The following is a 20,720-nucleotide window of genomic DNA, read 5'->3' as shown; positions in this document are numbered from 1 at the left end:
GGTCAAAAATGTGTCAAAATTGAAAAAATCATTAAACATTTTGTACATTCATCTTAGTTTATTTTTAATTTTTAATCAGTTCATATGCATGTTACGTTGGTCCAGAGGTAACGTCACCAGCTTTGAATGCTACAGTTTCAGTTTCGATTCTGGCTGATGACACCCAAATACGTTTTTTTACTTTTGAAATCACGACTCTATAATAATATATACGAAATCTGGACAAATTAAAATATCATATTTAAACATATTTTACGCCCAGACAAAGCCCCCCTCCCAGCTAGTATATATCTGACATGTAAAAGTTAGACCCAAATAGCATTTAAGCTGACAAATCAATCTTAGATTCTGAGTAGCCAACTTTCATTCGTTACTATATCTTGTTACTGGCAATATAATAATTTATAGTTATATAAATATGGAAAAATCACATTCAGTATGCACTGTAATGTATATCTAACATATAAAAGTTAGACCCAAATAGCATTTTAGCTGACAAATCAATCTGTTGTACCATGTTATTGGCAATATAATAATTGGACTGCTATTATTTCTGATTTTTATAAACGACCTCCATGATGCAATTGTGTTTGATATATGTATATTTGCTGATGACACCACACTTTACTCTCAACATATGGGAAAACACACACACACACACACACACACACACATATCAAAGGCTGCAAAAATGACATTCAGTGTGTAGTGGAATAAGGATATAAATGGATGTTAATATTTGATGCTACTAAGGCAAAGCTCCTCTCCTTAAACAATTATAAGAATCATTTTCACTCACTGATTGCCATGGTTAAGAGAATCTTGAGAAACCATAATACAACGTCTGCGGCCTAACATTGTTCTAATTCATTAATTAGAACAAATAAATAGAATACACTGCCAAGGCTGCTGCAAGGTAAAATATACATTTGCAAAAGCTGCTGCAAAGAAGGTGGGCTCTCTCTATTGTTAGAAAACTTCTTACACCTGCCAGTATCCTATATCTCTACAAAGCTACCATTTGTTCATGCATGAAGTATTGTTTTCACATCTGGGCTGGTGCACCAGCTACTAGCCCCCCCCCCCCTTCTTAGACAGAATCCAACAAAGAACCTGTAGTAGATCTCATTATCTACCAAGTTTCGGCCCCTGTTTCATCACCTCAATGTTGCACCCTTGATGAGCAAGTTAATGGGATGTGCTCTGATGACCATTCTATGTGAATACCCCATCCAACCCACTAGTCAGCAAAATCTCACCCCTTCACTGTAGATTTACCTAGATGCCGGAGGGCTTTCTACTCTATTAACTTCTTTCATCGAATTGCGAGCCTTTGGAATTTGTTCCTTCTCCCCTGTTTTATTGACTGTACCAAAATGCAATGCAAACAAACATCTCGTTGCACAGCCCCCCCCCCCTCCCCCTGGATAAAATTCCAATCTGTAGTTGAATGAAAACAAAAATAGGTTAACATTAAATGCTACTAAGACAAAACTCCTTTCCTTTAGCAATTATAAGAAGCCTTTTCAACCACTGATTGCCGTGGCTAATAGTGTCCTACCTGAGAATCCAACATTAAAACTTCATGGTTTAACATTCACAGTAACATGATTTGGAACAAATGCATAGAAGACATTGCCAAGACTGCAGCAAGAAAGTTGGAATTCCTCTACCATGCTAAAAAATTTCTCTCAATGACCAGTATCCTAAATCACCACAAAGCCATGTATGGAGCATTGTTGTCACATCTGGGCTGGTGCACCAACCACTAATCTTTCCCTCCTTAGACAGGGTCTAAAAAAGAACCTGTAATCTATGAGGTGCCTTCAAAAAGTTTCTAGACACTTTTTATGCAGGCATTTAAAATTGTCGTAGAAAAATTCAGTATGTTATGAGATAACAGAGCAATTTTTATGTACCACCTTTAACCTTCCACTAAGGTCATCAGATCTAAGTTTATCTTTAAAACTCAAATTACACATCCATAGTATTATTCTAATATCGTTTCTCTCCGTGCAACATTTATCATTGATCTTCACTGGCTAGGTTTCACTTCCATACATCATGACACACGTCTTGTAGACTCTTCTATTCTGATAAATCTTATCCCTCCGTTTGTACACATACATATGGAAAAGATGATTTTAAACTTTATGCTGAGTTTAAGTAATGCCACAGATGGCCTAGCAACGGCCGTGAAATTATAGACTCTTACTCTGACTCCAACATCTAAAAGTTAAAAAAAAAAAAAAAGCGTAGTAATAATTTATATATAACTGAATAAATGTTTTAGTTGAGTTCATTTCTCACATTAATTGAAAACAGTCAAAATACCTTACTTCATCTCTCTCTCTCTCATATATATATATATATATATATATATAAATATTATTAATCAATAATTACTATGTGCATGACTTTTATGCATGTAGTAATTATTAATTAATAATTAATAATTAAAATTTAAATAAAAAAGTAAAAACGTCTTAAGATTTGGGCGAAGAAAAATGTAAACAAAAGGGCAAATAACTCCAATAAGAGAAAACGCTCAAGGAGCGAAATAAAGAAATTATTCGCTAATAAAAAAATAAATAAAAATTCAAGCAATCCTATATATATATATATATATATATATATATATATATATATATATATATATATATAAAATAAAAGTTACAATAAGTTTACCAAGGTAATCAAAATGGTAAACTTAAAATATATTATAATATTAAAGTAAAATAAACTCAGCCAGATGTAAAAAGCTCAATAAAACCGAAAAGGAAATAGAGCTTATAATATGAACAAATGATTAATAAAATATGTTAAAAGACATCTTGAAAAAGAGTTAAAAACATATTTAATTTTAAAAAAGGAAGCACAAGATAAGTGGATAGTCCTTAATCCTTAATATATATATATATACACACTAGTGATGAGATGATTCCAATACATATATATACTACCTTACTTCATCCCTCTCTCTCATATATATATATATATATATATATATATATATATATATATATATATATACTAGCAGGGAGAAAATACAGACCAATCAGTCTCCTGTATGTCATGAGTAAGTTGCTGGAATCAATCTGTGTTAAATAGAGAAGTAGTCAAGCACTTCAGAAAAAAATAACCTCCTCAGTAACATGCAATATGGTTTCCGTTCTGCTAGATCTACAGATGTGCTTACAGTTATATCTCATAGGATTAGCAAATCTCTCGATGGAGGCTTCATTTCTAGGGCAATTTACCTTTGACATATTAAAGGCCTTTGATAGTGTATGGCATAAAGGTCTACTCCATAAAATCTCCAGCTATGGTATAGCTAGAAATGTCTTTTCAATTATTAAATCATTTCTCTCTGATAGGTTCATAATGGGCAGAAATCAGAAGCTCGCAATATTAATGCTAGAGTTATTCTCTTTCTGATCTACATCAATGATCTCCCAAATCACATCCTAAGATCATTCGTAGACATTTATGCTGACGATACTACTATCTATGACAACACTTCAGAGGCCGTAAACGACCAAGTTCTCTCTGAGTGTCTCTCCTCTAATCTTGATCAAGTAATGCAATGGGGAAAGGTGGCTGGTTAATTTTAATGCATCTCAAACCAAGCTTCTATCTTTACATCATCAATGCTCTGATCCCCGTCTGGCATGAATTGAAATGAATGCCTCTCATCTTGGAGAGGGCCCATGTTTTGACAAGCTTCTGGGTCTGACCTTTACTCCTGGAACACGTACATCAAATCCGTTGCCAAGGCTGCTGGAAAAATGATGGGATCCTTCTACCGCTCCAGTAGATATCTCACTGCTGATGCAATTCTCAACCTGTATAACAACCAAATACATCCAACGATGGAGTATTGTTGCCACATCTGGGAAGGAGCTGCTAGAAGCACTTATCCTGCCTTGACAGAGTTCAAATTAGACTTTGTAGCCTAATGGGAGATGCCCTTTTCTCTCCTCTGCAAGCTCTTTCCCACAAAAGAGACATTGCAAGCCTGTCTCTGCTTTCTCGTTATATTCATGGCAAGTCCTTGTCTAAACTTCAATCTATGGTCCCCCCTAGCCTGACTTTCATGAAAAACATTTGTCTAGCTGAAACCACTATTAATAATTTCCTCCACTCTTTCTGTGCCTAAACGTAAACATAGATTCCATGAACTGCATGCCTATGGAACTCTGTTCTGTTTTCCTGCTTTCCAACTGACTACAATATGGTCATCTTGAAGTCCAACGTAAACAAGTTCTTGATGAGCCATTCCCCTTAACTAATCCAATTTATCAAATTTCCACTGCTAACGATTACTATGACATTTTCCAATTGACTACTGTACACTCATTAACCCTTATCCTGGAGTGGTGACTCCTTTGTAAAAAAAGAGAGATCCGCCGTTACCCGGAATTGAACGATGATCAGCAAATGTTTTGCACTCTATATTTTTATTGTCATAGAAATCGCCTATTTTTCAATCCACTCGATTGATTGCCTGCTCTAGTTGGGGACCCATCGCAGGAGGAAGCTTCACATGCCTCCCCGCTATTACTTAGTTCGCAATACATTGTAGTCTACATTGCACTGTAGAGAACATACTGTTGATTTTATAAAATTATTTTTTATATATAATGGCTTACTCTGACTCCAACATTTAAAAATAAAAAAAAAACAATCTAGTTTCGAATTTAGTAATAATTCATATATGCCTGAATAAATGCGTAAGTTGGGTTCATTTCTCGCATTTATGGAAACAGTAAAAACACCTTACCTTATCTACTTATCTCTCTCTCCCTCTCTTTCTCTCTCTCTCTCTCTCTCTCTCTATATATATATATATATATATATATGCTATCAAAGAGTAAATCAACAAAACAAAACTTATCAAGATAAGAAAAGCTCAACACTATTAAGAAGAGCAAACAATATTAAATAAAAGATGAGGAATAAAAGTTATACAAGGTGCTTTCAATAAGTTTCCAGACTTTTTTCGTACAAGCATTTAAAATTGTCAGACTCTTGAAAATTCGCTATGTTATTGCTATACATCTTATGAGATGTTTGACCAATTTTTATGATTTCAGGTCCATATGAACAGCTACAGCAGAAATTGGAATACACCCTACTAGAGCCTGATTATCACAGGTAGTGAATTTCAGAAATACAATCTGGACGTGAAGTCATTTTAGGAGAACAATATGCAATAAAATTCTGTTTTGAACTTGGAAAAATGCCACAGAAATTTTAGAACACTTCTCTAATATCTCTTCGGGGTGTATTTGTCGCAATCCTGGTTCATGGGACCAAATATGTAATACCCCCTTGGGTGGGTTCTCATCGTACACATGGACAAGAAAATGTGCACTAACCCTAAGTCCCGGTGGCTACACTTTTATCTTTGCCTGTCAAGTGACCAGATCTTCACTGGTCACTAGAACTACTGCTCTGATGCTCAGGGCACACAAACCCACATGACCTTAAGTTCATATGGCAATATCTTTTGCACTCCGGTTGACTGTTCGTTGGTTTGACATTGTGTTCCTTTTCGTAGATGCTTTGGTGTCGCTGGTATATCGCTTTTCTTAATGCAGCCTAGGTTGGCCGTGGTGTCAGCGCTGTAATTAACTGGGTTTTCAAATTAAAGTAATTCAATAATAATTCGAAGATCTTTTTTTTTTTTTTTGTAAACGAGAATAATTATTCAAAAGAAATTGGTAATGTTAATTGTCTGTTGTGTGTCTGGCTATTTAAGGAATAGTCTCGGTTTCAGTTATGGTAAATTTTTAGTGCTTTTCTTTTTGTATTTGCCAACTAATAAAAACAACGACACAATCTATAAGAACCTAAATAATACAGGCATTCAAATAACAAAACTAAACTCTTTAACAATTATGGATCTAACACGTAAAATTATAACTAATACCAACATTAACACCAAAGCCGGAATATATTCCATACCCTGCCTTGATTGTGGAAGAATATACGTAGGAGAAACTCAACGTAATTTAAATAAAAGAATATATGAACACAAAAGAGATGTAAAAAACAACAATACACTCAATGCCATATTTTGTCACATCATGGAGAACGACCACCATTTTGATTTTAACAAAGCAACTTTCCTTAAACACATACATAACAGGTCCACACGACGTTTAATTGAGTCAGCTATAATCTCCCATTCCAGCAATATAATTAAGCAAAGAAAAGGTTTTTTCCACGTTGCTCCCTTTCTGTCGAAAATAAATATTAAAGAGAACAACTTAGACACCGGTTAAACGCGATATAAAAAAAAAAAAAAAAAAAAATTCGTAATTTCACTTAATTTTATTATTTTTATTTTACTTATTTACTGTATTTTATTTTATCATTATCTATTTTTAGACTCCATTTTATCACCTCCTATTCTTATTTTTAGACACCATCTTTTAAGTTACTACGCTATTTTATCCCAATTCAATTATTTCTAATTTAAAAAAAAAAAAATTCTTTCATAATCTCGTGTCATTTTATTTACTTAATCTATCACCGCTATATTTCCAAACACATTTAAAAAAATTTTTTTTTAATCTCTACGATATTTTAACTTTTAGACATACTCCACTACACTAGTTTACTCTAATTTATTTTTTTCTCTCATAAAATGTATATATATATATGTATATATGACATCTAATTTACATAAGGAAAACATGTTGCTCTCCCCCATCATTATATATAGCCCCAATCCTCCGACTCTCGTCAATGACCATCCCTCTTGAAGAAACCCGCATAAATCGGGTGAAACGTTGAGTATCCAGGTCCTTCCACCTCCATTTTATTTCATATCGTCGGATTTAATCCAGCTCAACAATCATATATATATATATATATATATATATATATAACTCCGTTCTTATTGCTGAGCACTTTAAAGTTGAAATAGATAGAAAGGTGGTCACATGCATAGATCATGATGTTATAATCATTAGATCACTATGGCCAGATGTTACGACATTTAAAAAAAAATGTTAAAATTTCAGCGATATTTCTCACGGTTGAAATTGGCCGTGAGGTTTGTTTCTTGCTAATGAAGTCAGAGATGGCTTCGTGGCCGGGTTCAAATCTCCCGACTGGTAGTAATCGTCTCACCCTGCATTGATGATTCCCGAAAGGATGAAGCACTAGTTTCTGTCAAAAAATTATTATCGTAATAATTATATATATATATATATTAGTGGCCTGGCAAGGCCACAGGAAAGATAACCATAGCAGCAAAACTAAAGCTGGCCTGCAGAACACTGTATATACAAATGTAGGCAAATTTGGGCATAATTTTATTGGTTTAAAAATGTAGTTTCTTTTTTACCAATTGTCATAAAATTTAAATCATAGAATAGTATTATAATTTTCAAAAAGCCTGCAAATTTTTATATAGTTTCGTTTCATAGAACCAAAGGCCGCTGGAAAAATGGTGGGATCTTTCTATCGATCCAGTAGATATCTCACTGCTGATGCAATTCTCTATCTATATAAGAGCCAGGTACGTCCAAGGATGGAATACTGTTGCCACATCTGTGCAGGAGCTGCTAGAAAGGACTTGTCCTGCCTTGATAGAGTTCAAAATAGACTTTGTAGCCTCGTAGGAGATGTCCTTTTCTCTTCCTTGCAACCTCTATCTCACAGAAGAGATGTTGCGAGTTTGTCTCTGATGTATCGTTATTTTCATGGAAAGTGTTCGACTGAGCTTCAATCTATGGTCCCCCCTCGCAAAACTTTCACAAGAAACACTCATCTAGCTGTAAACACTATCAATAATTCCCCCCACTCTTTATCTGTGCCTAAACCTAAACGTAGATTCCATGAACAAAGCTTTTTTATTAGAACTGCACGCCTGTGGAATTGTCTTCCGTTTTCCTGCTTTCCGGCTGACTACAATATGGTTGTGTTCAAGTCTAACGTAAATAAGTTCTTGATGAGCCGTTCCATATAAGTTATCAAATTTACCAAATTTTCATTACTAATGATTACTATATTGTCCAATTTCTACTGTACACTCTTTAACCCTTATCCTTGAGTGGCCTCTTGGCCTTGATAATGAGTTGATACCTATGAAAAAAAAAAAAGAAAAAGTCCAATGTGAACAAGTTCTAATTGAATCGTCCCTCTAAGTAATCCAAGTTTCAAAATTCCCACTGTTTACTCTGCTAAAATCACAATGACTAATGTATACCTATTAACCCTTATCCTCGAGTGGCCTCTGGGCCTTGATAAGTGGTGACACTCTTGTAAAAAAAAAAAAAAAAGATATGAGCATGTCAATATTCAATTTGGCTACTCTGTGATGCAGCGAAACAGTGCTGTATGTGGATGACTATAGTGCTCCTTGTCTTGAGTTGAGCATATTGGGAAGTGATACACGATATACCATTGCCGTATTAAGCGATGCACTTTGTGTAAAGAAATCGAGCTTAGGTATTCGGACGATGTCAAAGCGTTGTTGGTTCACCACCCGTACAGCAGCTGCCGATTAGTGTAATGGTTCAAAGCCTTGACTGTCATACGGGTGATAAGGTTTCGATCCTGGCTTGAGGTGGTTGCCTGTCTGGCCGCACTGGTGGGCTGTGATGCAGCGAAGCATTGCTGTATGTGGATGACTATATATATATATATATATATATATATATATATTATATATATAAAAGTGAGTGTGTGTGTGTCTGTGTCTGTGTACATTTTCCTACGCAATAACTCTGTCAATTTTCAGTCTACAGACCCGAAATTTGATATACAGGCTACTGAGATTTGGGAAAATCTTTGTAATCCGTTTTCGGCTAGAAATTTGGCTGTTAAGGGGTCAAAGTTCAACGATTTGACCTTTGAGAACTCTACCAAACTCCTCTGCTAATTTTTGGTCTAAACACTTGAAATTTTAGATATAGGTTCCTTGGACATGGATCTAACTTAATAACTTGATTTGAGCCCCCAAAACAATAAATGTTAAGGTGTCATAATAGGGGTCAAAGTTAAAAAATTTGACCTCTGCGGTCTCTACCAAAACATTTGAAATTTTACATAAAGAGTATTCAGAGATAGGGCAATTGTTTTGGGTCGAAAATTTTTAGTTACCAATATATAAATGCATGTATGTATGTATGTTTGCATGTCTGCCTACAACTTTCAACAGATACGACGGATTTTTACAAAATCAGTATCATTTTGAAGTTCGACCTTTTAGACAACAAATATCGAAAAATTGGCTAAAAACATTAATTTCTTCACCCTCAACTGGGCACTTTGCTACAGGGGGGAGGCGCTTTTTCGCCGATATTTTTGAAAATGATCCTCTCCTTTTGATTGTCTAGCCTTAATTTAAACATACGTCACTTCCGGTTTGGCGGTGGTCGTAACAGCAAAGACGTCAGGTTTTTTTTCCCCATTCTTTTCCTTCCTACGACCACTTTTTTTTTTTTTTGCTCAACAGACATATCCAGACACTCGGGCAACGCCGGGCTGAAATGCTAGTGTATATATATACCACTTTTTTTTTTTTTTTGGCAATTCCAAATTTCAGTGAGTATTGATCAGAATTTAACAAATGAAAGCTTGTTGGAAAGTTAATGACCTAAATTGCATAGTGGTCTACATGACATTTGCCTTTAAGGTCGCACATTAAGGAGATCATCCATCATCCAGAGCCTATTTTTGGTATTTTTATGCAGCCTTAAAATGTTTCAATCATAGTCATTTGTTTTCCTAGATTTGCATTGCATATGAATTCCAAAATATCTGATATTTCCCCAAAACCTTTGGCCTTGATGGAGGGGAGACTAAAACTTGCTGCTATGGTTTCAAATAATCTTAGATAACAACAAGGGGAAACTTGATTCCAAATATTTCTCATATGTTATATCTCCCCTCTTTGGTTTTCATACATAAAGTAAATTTCGTAGTGTATAAGAATTATTTGATACTGGAGATATTCATAATCGTACTTTATTTCCAAAAGAGCAGAGATATAACATATGAGAAATATTTGGAATCAAGTCTTCCCTTGCTGTTATTTCAGATCATTTGAAACCATAGCAGCAAATTTTAGTCTCCCCTCTATCAAGGCTAGAGGTTGTGGGGAAATGTATATATATATATAAGCAAGAATGTGTGTGTGAGGACAACTCTCAACCTATATACTCAACGAATTTTTGATTTACAGACTTGATATTTGGTATATAGGGTATTCAGACATGTGGAAACCTATTTAATCCGTTTTCATCTGGAAGAAAGGGCTGCTAAGGTGTCAAAGTTTTATCTGTTTGTTTCACGACTCCACATGTGTGAAGCGTTCAATTAACAACTTCCTTATGTTAAGAATAAGTAGGTTTGAAAAGGTGTTTTGCAGATTGTGTCAAGCTGGTATTATGGTTATCATACTTGACTCACTGTCTTTAGTTTTGGTTTCGATCTCAGCTCAAGTATTTTTGTTTTTTTTTACTTACAAGAAGTGAACTGTCTCAGTTTCTGTCTGTTTTTTTTTTTTTTTTTTTTCATTATATTGGGTATAATAAAACAATCAGTTCTTGGCCTTCGGGCCGGGATCAAAGTGTAGTATCTGTTCTGCAGATGCTGCACTTAAGATAATTTGTACCAGTCAATGGAGGGGAAACCCTCTATACTGGGACAATTATTATTTTTGGTAACCAGAGTGCCCCCTTTTTGCCTACTTTTAGGGGAGCTGGTTTTTACCCCACATTAAAAACGGCCTTGTGCCTAATTTGCTTTGGTGGGGAAGCAAATAAATACAATAAATACAATAATATAACAATCAGTAGAAGCCTTAATAAATGCGAAATCTGCATAAATTAAATATCATATTTATGTGTATTTTATGACCTGTCATCTCTTTTGTAAAAGAGGGAATCGCCTGATCATTGAAGACAAGATTCAAGCAAGGACGGACGGTCCACAGTTTTATAATAATACAGATTCATCTGGGACAATACTTATCACGAATATATATATATAATAACTTTGTGGGTGTTTGTTTTGTAGTTTTTGACTTTTAGTTGGGCATGCACGCACACAGACAACTGCCTTTTATATAATAGATGATGTTTTATGTTTGTTTTCCATTTCAGGCACATGTGCAATCCAGTTTCCTTGTTTGAAGCTAAAATTGAAAAATATTGCCCTCAGGATTTCCTTGACATTAAAGTAAGTTTTTCGGATCAAATAGATTTGAGGCACCCCAAAAGGATACATTTTGAGTTAACATTAATTTTTTTTTTTTTTTCTTTTCAGTTTTATCACTTTTATATTTATATATATACTAGCGAGGGGTACCCGGCGTTGCCCGGGTGTTTGTAGGTGTGTGTGAAAAAAACCCGAGAAAAAAAAACAGGTGCTTGTGAAAAAAAAAACGAAGCCTTGACGACGCGCAGTTGGAAAATAGTAAAGTGTGAAAAAAAAACAAAAACAGGTGCGCGTTTTTGATTGACGTGACGGCGATAGGTATTCAGCAGTTAGCATTTTGTGTGGGATCGTTTTTAATGAGGTCAATTGTTTGTTTTTAAAAACCCGCTCCCTCGTCTCGAAATGAAAGCTACCGTCTGATATGACGAAGTCGACATTGAAGAAACGTTACTTAGCTCTCTAGAGACCACTGGCTCTGAGCCTGAGATTAGAGTCAAGTTTCGCTTTTTGTTTATACCGAAAACCGAATGTAACGCGTGCCGATGCGGGAAATGTGGAATAATTAACGTTTGAAAGTCAATAAAATTAAATAGACAGGCGAGCTCCGTGGTTAAGTGTGAGATATTACAATTTATAGATGATATAAAAAGTTTTAAGAAGTTACGAAGCGAGCGAGCGCTTCTCTGAAAGAAGCCTTTTGTGGTCATCGAGGGAAGCATACATACATACATACATTTTCGCTTTTATATATATAGATGGTATGCAAGTGAGGTACCTAAATATAAAGAGCAAACCTCTGGCATTGAGTACCGCTGTAATCATGATGTAACAAAGTGCATGTGGGAGCGTGTGAAAATATGAATAGGAGCTGCGAAGATATTAGCAGCAGTAGCCGTTAGAGCACATATGCAAATTAGAAAGTGCACGTGCTTGCGTCACAAGAAAAAGAAAAAAAAAGGACAGCATATGGCCGAGAGCAGAAGCAAAGTGTGCGCCAGGGATGATTGATGTGTAAAGTCGAGGGCAAGAAATGGCTGGCTATGGCCAACCTGAGGTCGAGAGAAGAAAAGTGGATTTGTGGCCTCGTGGTGGCAGCAAAAGACTTACTTTACACGTCCATCATCCTTGGCGCGCACTTTGCCTCTCCTCTTAACCACATGCTGCCCTTTTTTTGTGACGCAAGCCCACGGACACTTCCTAATTTGCATATGTGCTCTAATGGCTACTACTGCTAATATCTTCACAGCTCCTGTTGATATTTTCACATGCTCCCACTCTGTTACATCATGATTACAGCGGTACTCAATGCCCGAGGTTTGCTCTTTATATTTAGGTACCTCATGGTCCTTATCCATGAAATTGGTCATCAACTCTGGTGTTCTGACTTCCTTACTCCTCCCACACCTCTCATCATCCCCAACAGACTCTCTGCCTTCTTTGAATTTCTTATGCCACTCAAAAATTGATACTTCATTCATGCAAGATGGTCCAAAAGCAGTCTGAGGCATTCCATACATTGATGTAGCTGGTGTTGAGATGGCAGGGTTTTGTTAATCTCATAGCAGATCAAATGAACAATTAAAAAAACAAACACGCCAGAACAATGGTGTCGTTGATAGGATGTATGTACACACTGGACAATCCAGACTATGTAGAAACAGGAATAAGATGCTTTGAGGTGCTGGCCAGAGCAAAGAAACTAAAAGATAAGCAAAATGGGTGCTTCTATACAAAAAAAATATTGAATTTAAAGTGAAAAAAATGGTACCTACATAATTGTCAGGTCTCAAATAGTAACATACCCAAAAATTAGGAAAAACGATAAGATAGAAAAATAATTATTAATGAAAAAAGAAATTTGCGAAAGGAAGCAAAATCACTATATTATGCTTACTAGAAACAAAAGAGACAAGGGAGATAATTAAGTTCTGTTGTTTACGTCACATGACGAACGTAATTCAAAATATCGGACAAAATTTATTCCCCATATAATCTTTTTTTTTTTTTTTTTTTTTTTTTACAAAGGAATCACCACTTATCATGGCCCAGAGGCCCGTCAAGGATAAGGGTTAAGGTTAAAAACTTTATCGAAAACAGTTTTTTTTATGTTACTATTTACGTCATGACAATTACGTAGGTACCACCATTTGTTTCACTTGAAATTCAACGATAAGCAAAATGAAATTGCTTACACGTTTCTTGCAACAGCTGTATGCGAAGCAGTTCGAAAAATTTGGAAGAGCTTACCTTCAAAGAAATTGGCGAGATAATAAAAAAAGAATATCGGACCAAAGAAAAGGTTAGTCAATGCTGAAAGAATTAATTTTCTGGAAACAAGATGGAACTGGGATGAATCTGTTGTACAATTTACATTAATTAATCATGCTATGCTTGATTGAAGGTATGCAGGATCCTTCTTTCAAACATAAGATATTGGAAACACTTTAAAGTGTTAATTTATGCTGACGACACTACCATCTATGGCAGTACATCAAAGTTCGTAAACGACCAAGTTCTCTCTGATTCTCTCTCCTCTGATCTTGAACATGTGGTACAATGGGGAAAGAAATGGCTGGTTACTTTTAATGCATCTAAAACCAAGCTTCTATCTTTACATCATCAACGTTCCGATCCCCATCTGGCATCAATTGAAATGAATGACTGTCATCTTGGGGAGACTCCATGTTTTGACAAGCTCATAGGTTTGACCATTACTCCTGATCTGAAATGAAACACGTACATCAAATCTGTTGCCAAGGTCACTGAGAAAATGGTGGGATCCTTCTATCAATCCAGTAGATATCTCACTGCTGATGCAATTCTCTAGCTATGTAAGAGCCAGGTACACCCAAGGATGGAGTACTGTTGCCACATCTGGACAGGAGCTGCTAGAAAGATCATATTCTGCCTTGACAGAGTTTAAAATAGACTTCGTGGCTTAGTGGGGGATGCCCTTTTCTCTTCCTTGCAACCTCTTTCTCACAAAAGAGATGTTGCTAGCCTGTCTCTGTTCTATCGTTATTTTCATGGCAAGTGCTTGTCTGAGCTCCAATCTATGGTTCCCCCTCGTGAAACTTTCATGAGAAACACACATCTAGCTGAAAACACTATCAATAATTTCCCCCACTTTTTATCTGTGCCTAAGCCTAAACATAGATTCCATGAACAAAGTTTCTTTCTTAAAACTGCAAACCTGTGGAACTCTCTTCCATTTACCTACTTTCCGGCTGACTATAATATGGTCGTCTTCAAGTCCAACATAAACAAGTTCTTGATGAGCCGTTCCCCTTAAGTAATCCAATTTACCAAATTTCCATTACTAACAATTACTACGACATTGCCCCATTGACCACTGTACACTTATTAACCCTCATCCTTGAGTGGCCTTTGGGCCTTGATAAGTGGTGACTCCTTTGTAAAAAAAAAAAAAATTTTTTTTTTAGAAGCATATGTAGAATTTGTGCAGCTATTGGAATTAATAAACAAATATAACCAACAATTGAACAAAGCAGAAGCATATGGCACAGACACAAAATCTTATGCAACTTTTGTGGCAAACAGCATGTCAAGGTAAAAAACAATAAATGTCCAGCTTTTGGTATGACTTGCTCAATTTGCAAAAGAAAAAAAAAAATCACACTCCAAATGTGCGCAGATACAAAAGAAAAGTTGCGGAAATTAAAGACACATCAAACAATAGACGTGGGAATTTTCACACTAAATGCATCAAAGACTGGAGAAAAAATAAAAATAAATAGGAAATATTTTCTCATGCAGGTCGATCTGATGACATAACCTTGTTTCCAGTAAAGTTTTAGCATGTATAAGGAAAGTTGAGGTTAAAAAAGTAAAAAAGTCAACTTTGTAACTAAAACAATTCAATAGTGTTAAAATGTTTTTGATTACTGATGAGGGTAGGAGCCCAATGATTCTGGCGATCTTTCTTATAACTTATGGTTAGGACACTCAACCAATAAGAAGCTTTCAACCTTATAAAAATATCAAATTTTGGATTCTATTCAGTTTGCTGTCGACCTCCGTCTTGAAAAGACTGAATTTTGACTGCATTGATTCTTCGCCGCCATCTTTGTTCTTAAGAATTACTCAACACTTGAAATCGTGACTGCATTGATTCTTTACCGATTTGATTTACTACCGCCATATTTGTTCAGTATAATGTCTCAACACTTAACAAATAGTACCATGATTAATACTGTAACATAGCGTGGATGGCTATATGTAAGTACAGAGCCGTGAGCAAAATGATGTCACGGTAAGGAAAAGGAAGACTATAAAAGGAGAGAACACATATTCAACAAATGGATGAAGTTCGAGAGCACGATCGAGAAGACGATCATGCGAGGGATGTCACAGTGATAACAAGAGAATGAGGAAATAAATGTTGTACAACAAAAAAAGTGAGTTGAAGTTCTTTTCTATTTCTTTGTCTGCTTTGCGACTGAGGCCACAATGTGTTGGTTACCGGACAACGTTACAGTACATTAGGCACCTTTGAAGCCACGTTTGAAGGAAAAAATCGCTTTGAGATTATACATATTGCAGTCATGGCATGTATTCAAGGTCATAGACTGCTAGGTATAGATGTATCAAAAATTGAAACAGCAAAATTAAAGAACAAGAAAATTGGATGACGTTTCTGAATTTTTGAGATGAGGATTGGTTATTCATATTATTTGGATTCATTGGACTACTGTTCTCATTTCTAATGTGATTTTCACAACATTTCCGAATTTTGTGAAAATCACACTCAAAATGATAGTTTGATAAATCCAAATAGTATGAAGAAATTGGATGATTAAAAGGCTATAAAAGCAAGCATTTGATTAAAAGAGAACTACCATCAAACAAGACGTTTACCTATACATATTTTAGCTGTTGCTATCAAAGCTAAAAAAAGATTCAGGAGGGAATCTTAGAAAAGGTTACTCAAGGGGGAAGCGATTGCGTGTCATCAATAGTCATCATTAAAAAGATTGATGGAGATATTTGAATATGTGGTGACTATAAAAGTAGCGTCAACCACCAGATATTTTTGGATTCATTTCCCTTAGAGAATATTGAAACTGCCAGTCATAAATTCACAAATATGAAACACTTTGAAAAATTGATTTAAAGTCTAAAATCAAATTAAAATATCTATTATTTAATTGGAATGCATTATTGAGATGAATATTATTTATTTATTTATTGCGGACTATTATCCTCGTCTTTCTTAGATGTTGTTTACCACCTGACGAAGGCCAGAGGAATAGTTGTCCGAAACGTTGTGAAACAACATCTAAGAATGATGAGGATAATAGTCTGCAATAGATAAATTAATCAAATCGAAATAGACGATAAATTTAAAGAAATTACAACACTGAGCATTCCCATGAGATTATTGAGATGGTCTCGTTCGCCATTCGGAATTAAAACTGACAGCCATATTTTTCAAAGAGCCATCGAGAAAACCTTATAAATAAAAGTGAAGAACATAATATACCAAGGTGATATGAGGTGCCTTAAATAAGTTTCCAGACATTTTTCGTATGTGTGAGCGTGTCAGTTTCCCTCATCACAGCCTCTTTCATCTCCTCAATTGTCTCATAATGACAGCCTCTAAGGTTTTCCTTGAGCTTAATGAATAACCAAAAGTCACAGGAAGCAAGGTCTGGACCATAGAAAGAGTGAGGAATTGTCTTGATGTCCATCTTGGTCAAATAGTTTGATCTTCTCTGAGCACACTTGGGACAAACTTCGCACAAATCTTCCACATCTTCAGTTCCTCATAAATAATTGTGTGTACAGTTCCCACACTGACATTAAACTGTGCACTTATTGTTTCTATAGGCACACAACGGTCCTTATCCATGAAACTCTTTATTTGGTCAATCAACTCTGGTGTTCTGACTTCCTTACTCCTCCCACACCTCTTATCATCCCACACAGACTCTCTGCTTTCCTTGAATCTCTTATGCCACTCAAAAACTGATACTCAATTCATGCAAGATAGTCTAAAAGCACTCCGAAGCATTCCATATGTTTCTGTGGGATTTCTTCCAAGTTTAAAACAGAATTTTTCTAAAGTGTCCTCACATCCAGATTGCAATTTTGAAATTTACCAGCAGTGACAATCAGGTTTTAATAGGGTGTATTCCAGTTCCTGTTGTAGCTATTCATTTGAACCTGAAATCATAAAAAATTAGTCCGTCATCTAATAAGATGTATAGTAAAAACATACTGAATTTTCAAGAGTCTACAACAATTTTAAATACCTGTACAAAAAAGTCTGGAAACTTATTGAAGGCACCTCGTATATCGCCATATTCTTTTTAAACATTTGCTGTGTTACCATGTCAGGATAAACCCTGGTAAATGTATCTTTGGTACAAAGGAATGCTATATTTTGGCTTCATCTTCCAGAAAAGGGGTTCTGGATATGACCTTAAGCTATATCCAGTGGTGTGGCCCCAGCTTGCGGCTTTGGGGAGTGTGGAGCCACCCTTTAATTGCCATTGCTCCCAGGTCCACTCTGACCCAGAGTGGTAGTACCTGTTAGGGTCCCAACTATGGGTTAAATAGAAACTGACTTGAAAACAACAAATATATTCTATTAAAAAATCTTTCTTCAAAATCTTTGGATTCGGCATTAAATAACCTGAAAAGGGTTGATATGCTGTAAAACAAAAACAACCAACCAACCAATCCAGAAAAGGATTAATATTCTGCCAAATTTACGATCACCAACTTTGTCGGCTACAACATTTTCTGCAAACTACTTGATGCCTCGAGACAATTGGCAACCCTGTAAGGGTAGCTGCGCCTATAATTGTGAAGCAAGGGTTGCGCAATATCAACCACATCTCTCCTGAATCGGCACTACTTGAGTTTCGTGGCAAAGAGAGGCTCAAGACTGACTGAAAACAATGGTGAGATAAGCAAAGAACACATGAATTCTCAAGTGGTCACCCATTTTAGTACTGCCTAGGCTGAACGTTGCTTAACTTTGGTGATCTAATGGGAACTGATGTGTCAATGTGATTATGGAAACTGCTATAAATAGTTTATTCCACATTGTTGCTAACCTAAACCTAACCCTAACCCATTTCACCAAAGAATTGTTGATTCCTGACTCCCACCGTGAACAAGGAGAAAAGTGACATTAAATGAATATATATATATATATATATATAGTAAGTTATGAAAAATATATTTTCATAACTTACTACCAAACTCTACCTATGTATTGAGTACTGTTGAAGTAAATACTGAAAATTTATGCATAAAATTATATCTTCATATGTTAATTTATGTGATTAAATGCAGTAGTCATATATATATGTATATATATATAGAGAGAGAGAGAGAGAAAGATAGAGAAAGAGAAATGAAGTCACGGCAAGCAGGTAATGGATCAACTATTCAGCAGCCTTATGATTTCTTCCAGAATTGGTCAACTCTTTGTTGTATTATGCAAATGATACTGATTGAGCTACAATGGCTAAAATTACCTGCTTTGTATGAGCACTGCTCCTATAGCAATACTGTACTGCAAAGAACATCATGGTGAGACGGTCCGAATGCAGAAGAGACTGATGAACTATGATCATCAATGTCTACAAAAACCGATTTGACACATGAAGAATAAATATGGAAAGAAATTTTTGGTTATAGTCACGATTGCTGATCTTTTTTACTTTCAGTTTCTGCTCTGCAAAGGGAACAACAGTAACAAGCAAAATATGGTCCCTTTTACGTTTCTGAATTTTTGACACAAGGATTGGTTATTCGTATTATTTAGGTTCATCGGACTATTGTTCTCATCTTAAGTATCATTTTCACAACGTTTTGGTCGATGTAACCTCCGATCTTCTTCAGGTGTATCTTGTCGAACTCTGGAATTTGGACAGAATTACAAACCATTTCTTTACTTCATGGCTGATGGAATGAGAGCATGCTACTCCCGTGAAGTAAATAAAGGGTTCCATTTGAAATTCCGTCCAAATTCAACAAGATACACCTGAAGAAAGTCTGAGGTTACATCGACCAAAACATTGTGAAAATGCCACTGAAGATGAGAACAGTAGTCCGATGAATTCAAATAATATGAATGGTCCCTTTTTGATTATTGATTATCTTCTCATCAGATAGCGTGAAAGCCCACCGCCCTTTCCTCATTCTAAGAATGGCTTTATTGTGTGCTTGACCATGTATAAAATGGACAACAAAACGAACAGACGATGTTCACTATAACCAAATTTTTTTCATTGTTTTGATTATATAATGAATTTTTTTCTATTTGCTCAGAAAACACTCGAGATAGAAGCACGACGAAGCCAAGTGTTGGTTGTCTGGACGGATTGCGATAGAGAAGGTGAAAATATCGGTTTTGAAATCATCCAGGTTTGTCAGGCAGGTGAGTGTTATTACTTCGATGAATTTGAAAGTAACACAATTGTGCTCTGATTACATGCCCCCGACTAACTTGACAAGCAACAGAATCCCACCCCTTCACTGTTGAGGCCCGTAGATACTGGAAAGCCTTCTACTCTAATAGTTTCTTCCCTCAAACTGTAAGAATTTGGAGTTTCCTTCCTGTTTCCATACTTCCTGATTGTACTAACCTGCAGAAGTTTAAATGTAATATGAACAGATATCTTGCTGTTCAACTCCCCACAGTCTCCTGCTGGACACAATCACAAATAGCTCCTTACGATTCAAGTGGCAGTATGTCTTGTTTAGGTGGGAAGAGATTTAAAAAAAAAAAGAAAAGAAGGCAAAACTTCAATTGGAGTTTTCTCTCCATCTCTGAAATGTTTTAGATACTGGCATGTGTTGGTTGGGCAGCTTTTAGAAATTGATTTCCAAACTAACCTATCTTTGGCCAGGCCTTTATTTATCCCTCTTTCTCTTAAGTCCATTATAATTTCTTCCTGTGGTTTTTTTAGCCCTCTCCTATGAACCGACACTGCTACCTCAACTCCTCTACATCTACTAACATAAGAATTCTCATAGTCTCTGGTTCTGCATGCATCTCTTTATAATCTGATGTCATCAGAACTAAGCCTGTCTTTAAGACTTGCATTACACATCCATCGTATCATTCTCATATCCTTTCTCACCATGCAACACATGTCCCCAACAATCACTGGCCGGTTCCACTTCTATACTTCATCACACTGCATACACATACCTGATAAATTTTTACCTAAATTGACAGTGGTAATGCTCTGCTAGTTAGTAATGGCAGAAGTTCTCTTCCATCCGCTCCTAACTCTTGCAATTACACTAGCACCTGCTCCACCTTGTGCACCAAGGTAACAAAAGCAGCATCGATAGCTTCTCCACATCTTAATTCTCATTCATCTTCTTACGTCTTATATATAAAGTAATTTCACTTCTTGCATACATAATAGTCTTGGGATGATTAATCGGAATCAGAAATCTGAAAAATCAGTGCTTTTTGGGTATCAGAATCGGGGGGGGGGGATTTGTGTATATTTAACGTTTACTTGATCCCAAAAAATGTTTGGATTAAA

General features: G+C 35.8%; 1 protein-coding gene across 2 annotated transcripts in view; it reads left to right on the top strand.

Annotated features, from left to right (window-relative positions):
- The window catches only part of LOC145266372 (DNA topoisomerase 3-alpha-like), a 148,130-nt gene that overhangs the window by 16,702 nt on the left and 110,708 nt on the right, over positions 1–20,720 (top strand). For both annotated transcript variants that reach the window (XM_080121998.1, XM_080121997.1), the window contains exons 3-4: positions 11,127–11,202; positions 19,489–19,597. In XM_080121998.1, coding sequence (XP_079978124.1) covers positions 11,127–11,202; positions 19,489–19,597 — 185 coding nt within the window. The remainder of the gene's footprint in view (positions 1–11,126; positions 11,203–19,488; positions 19,598–20,720) is intronic.

Source organism: Euprymna scolopes, chromosome 41 (genome assembly GCF_053919585.1).
Source record: "Euprymna scolopes isolate OS-2025 chromosome 41, ASM5391958v1, whole genome shotgun sequence".
In the NCBI taxonomy this organism is placed as follows: domain Eukaryota; kingdom Metazoa; phylum Mollusca; class Cephalopoda; order Sepiida; family Sepiolidae; genus Euprymna; species Euprymna scolopes.
This window is presented reverse-complemented; position numbering and strand designations above follow the sequence as displayed.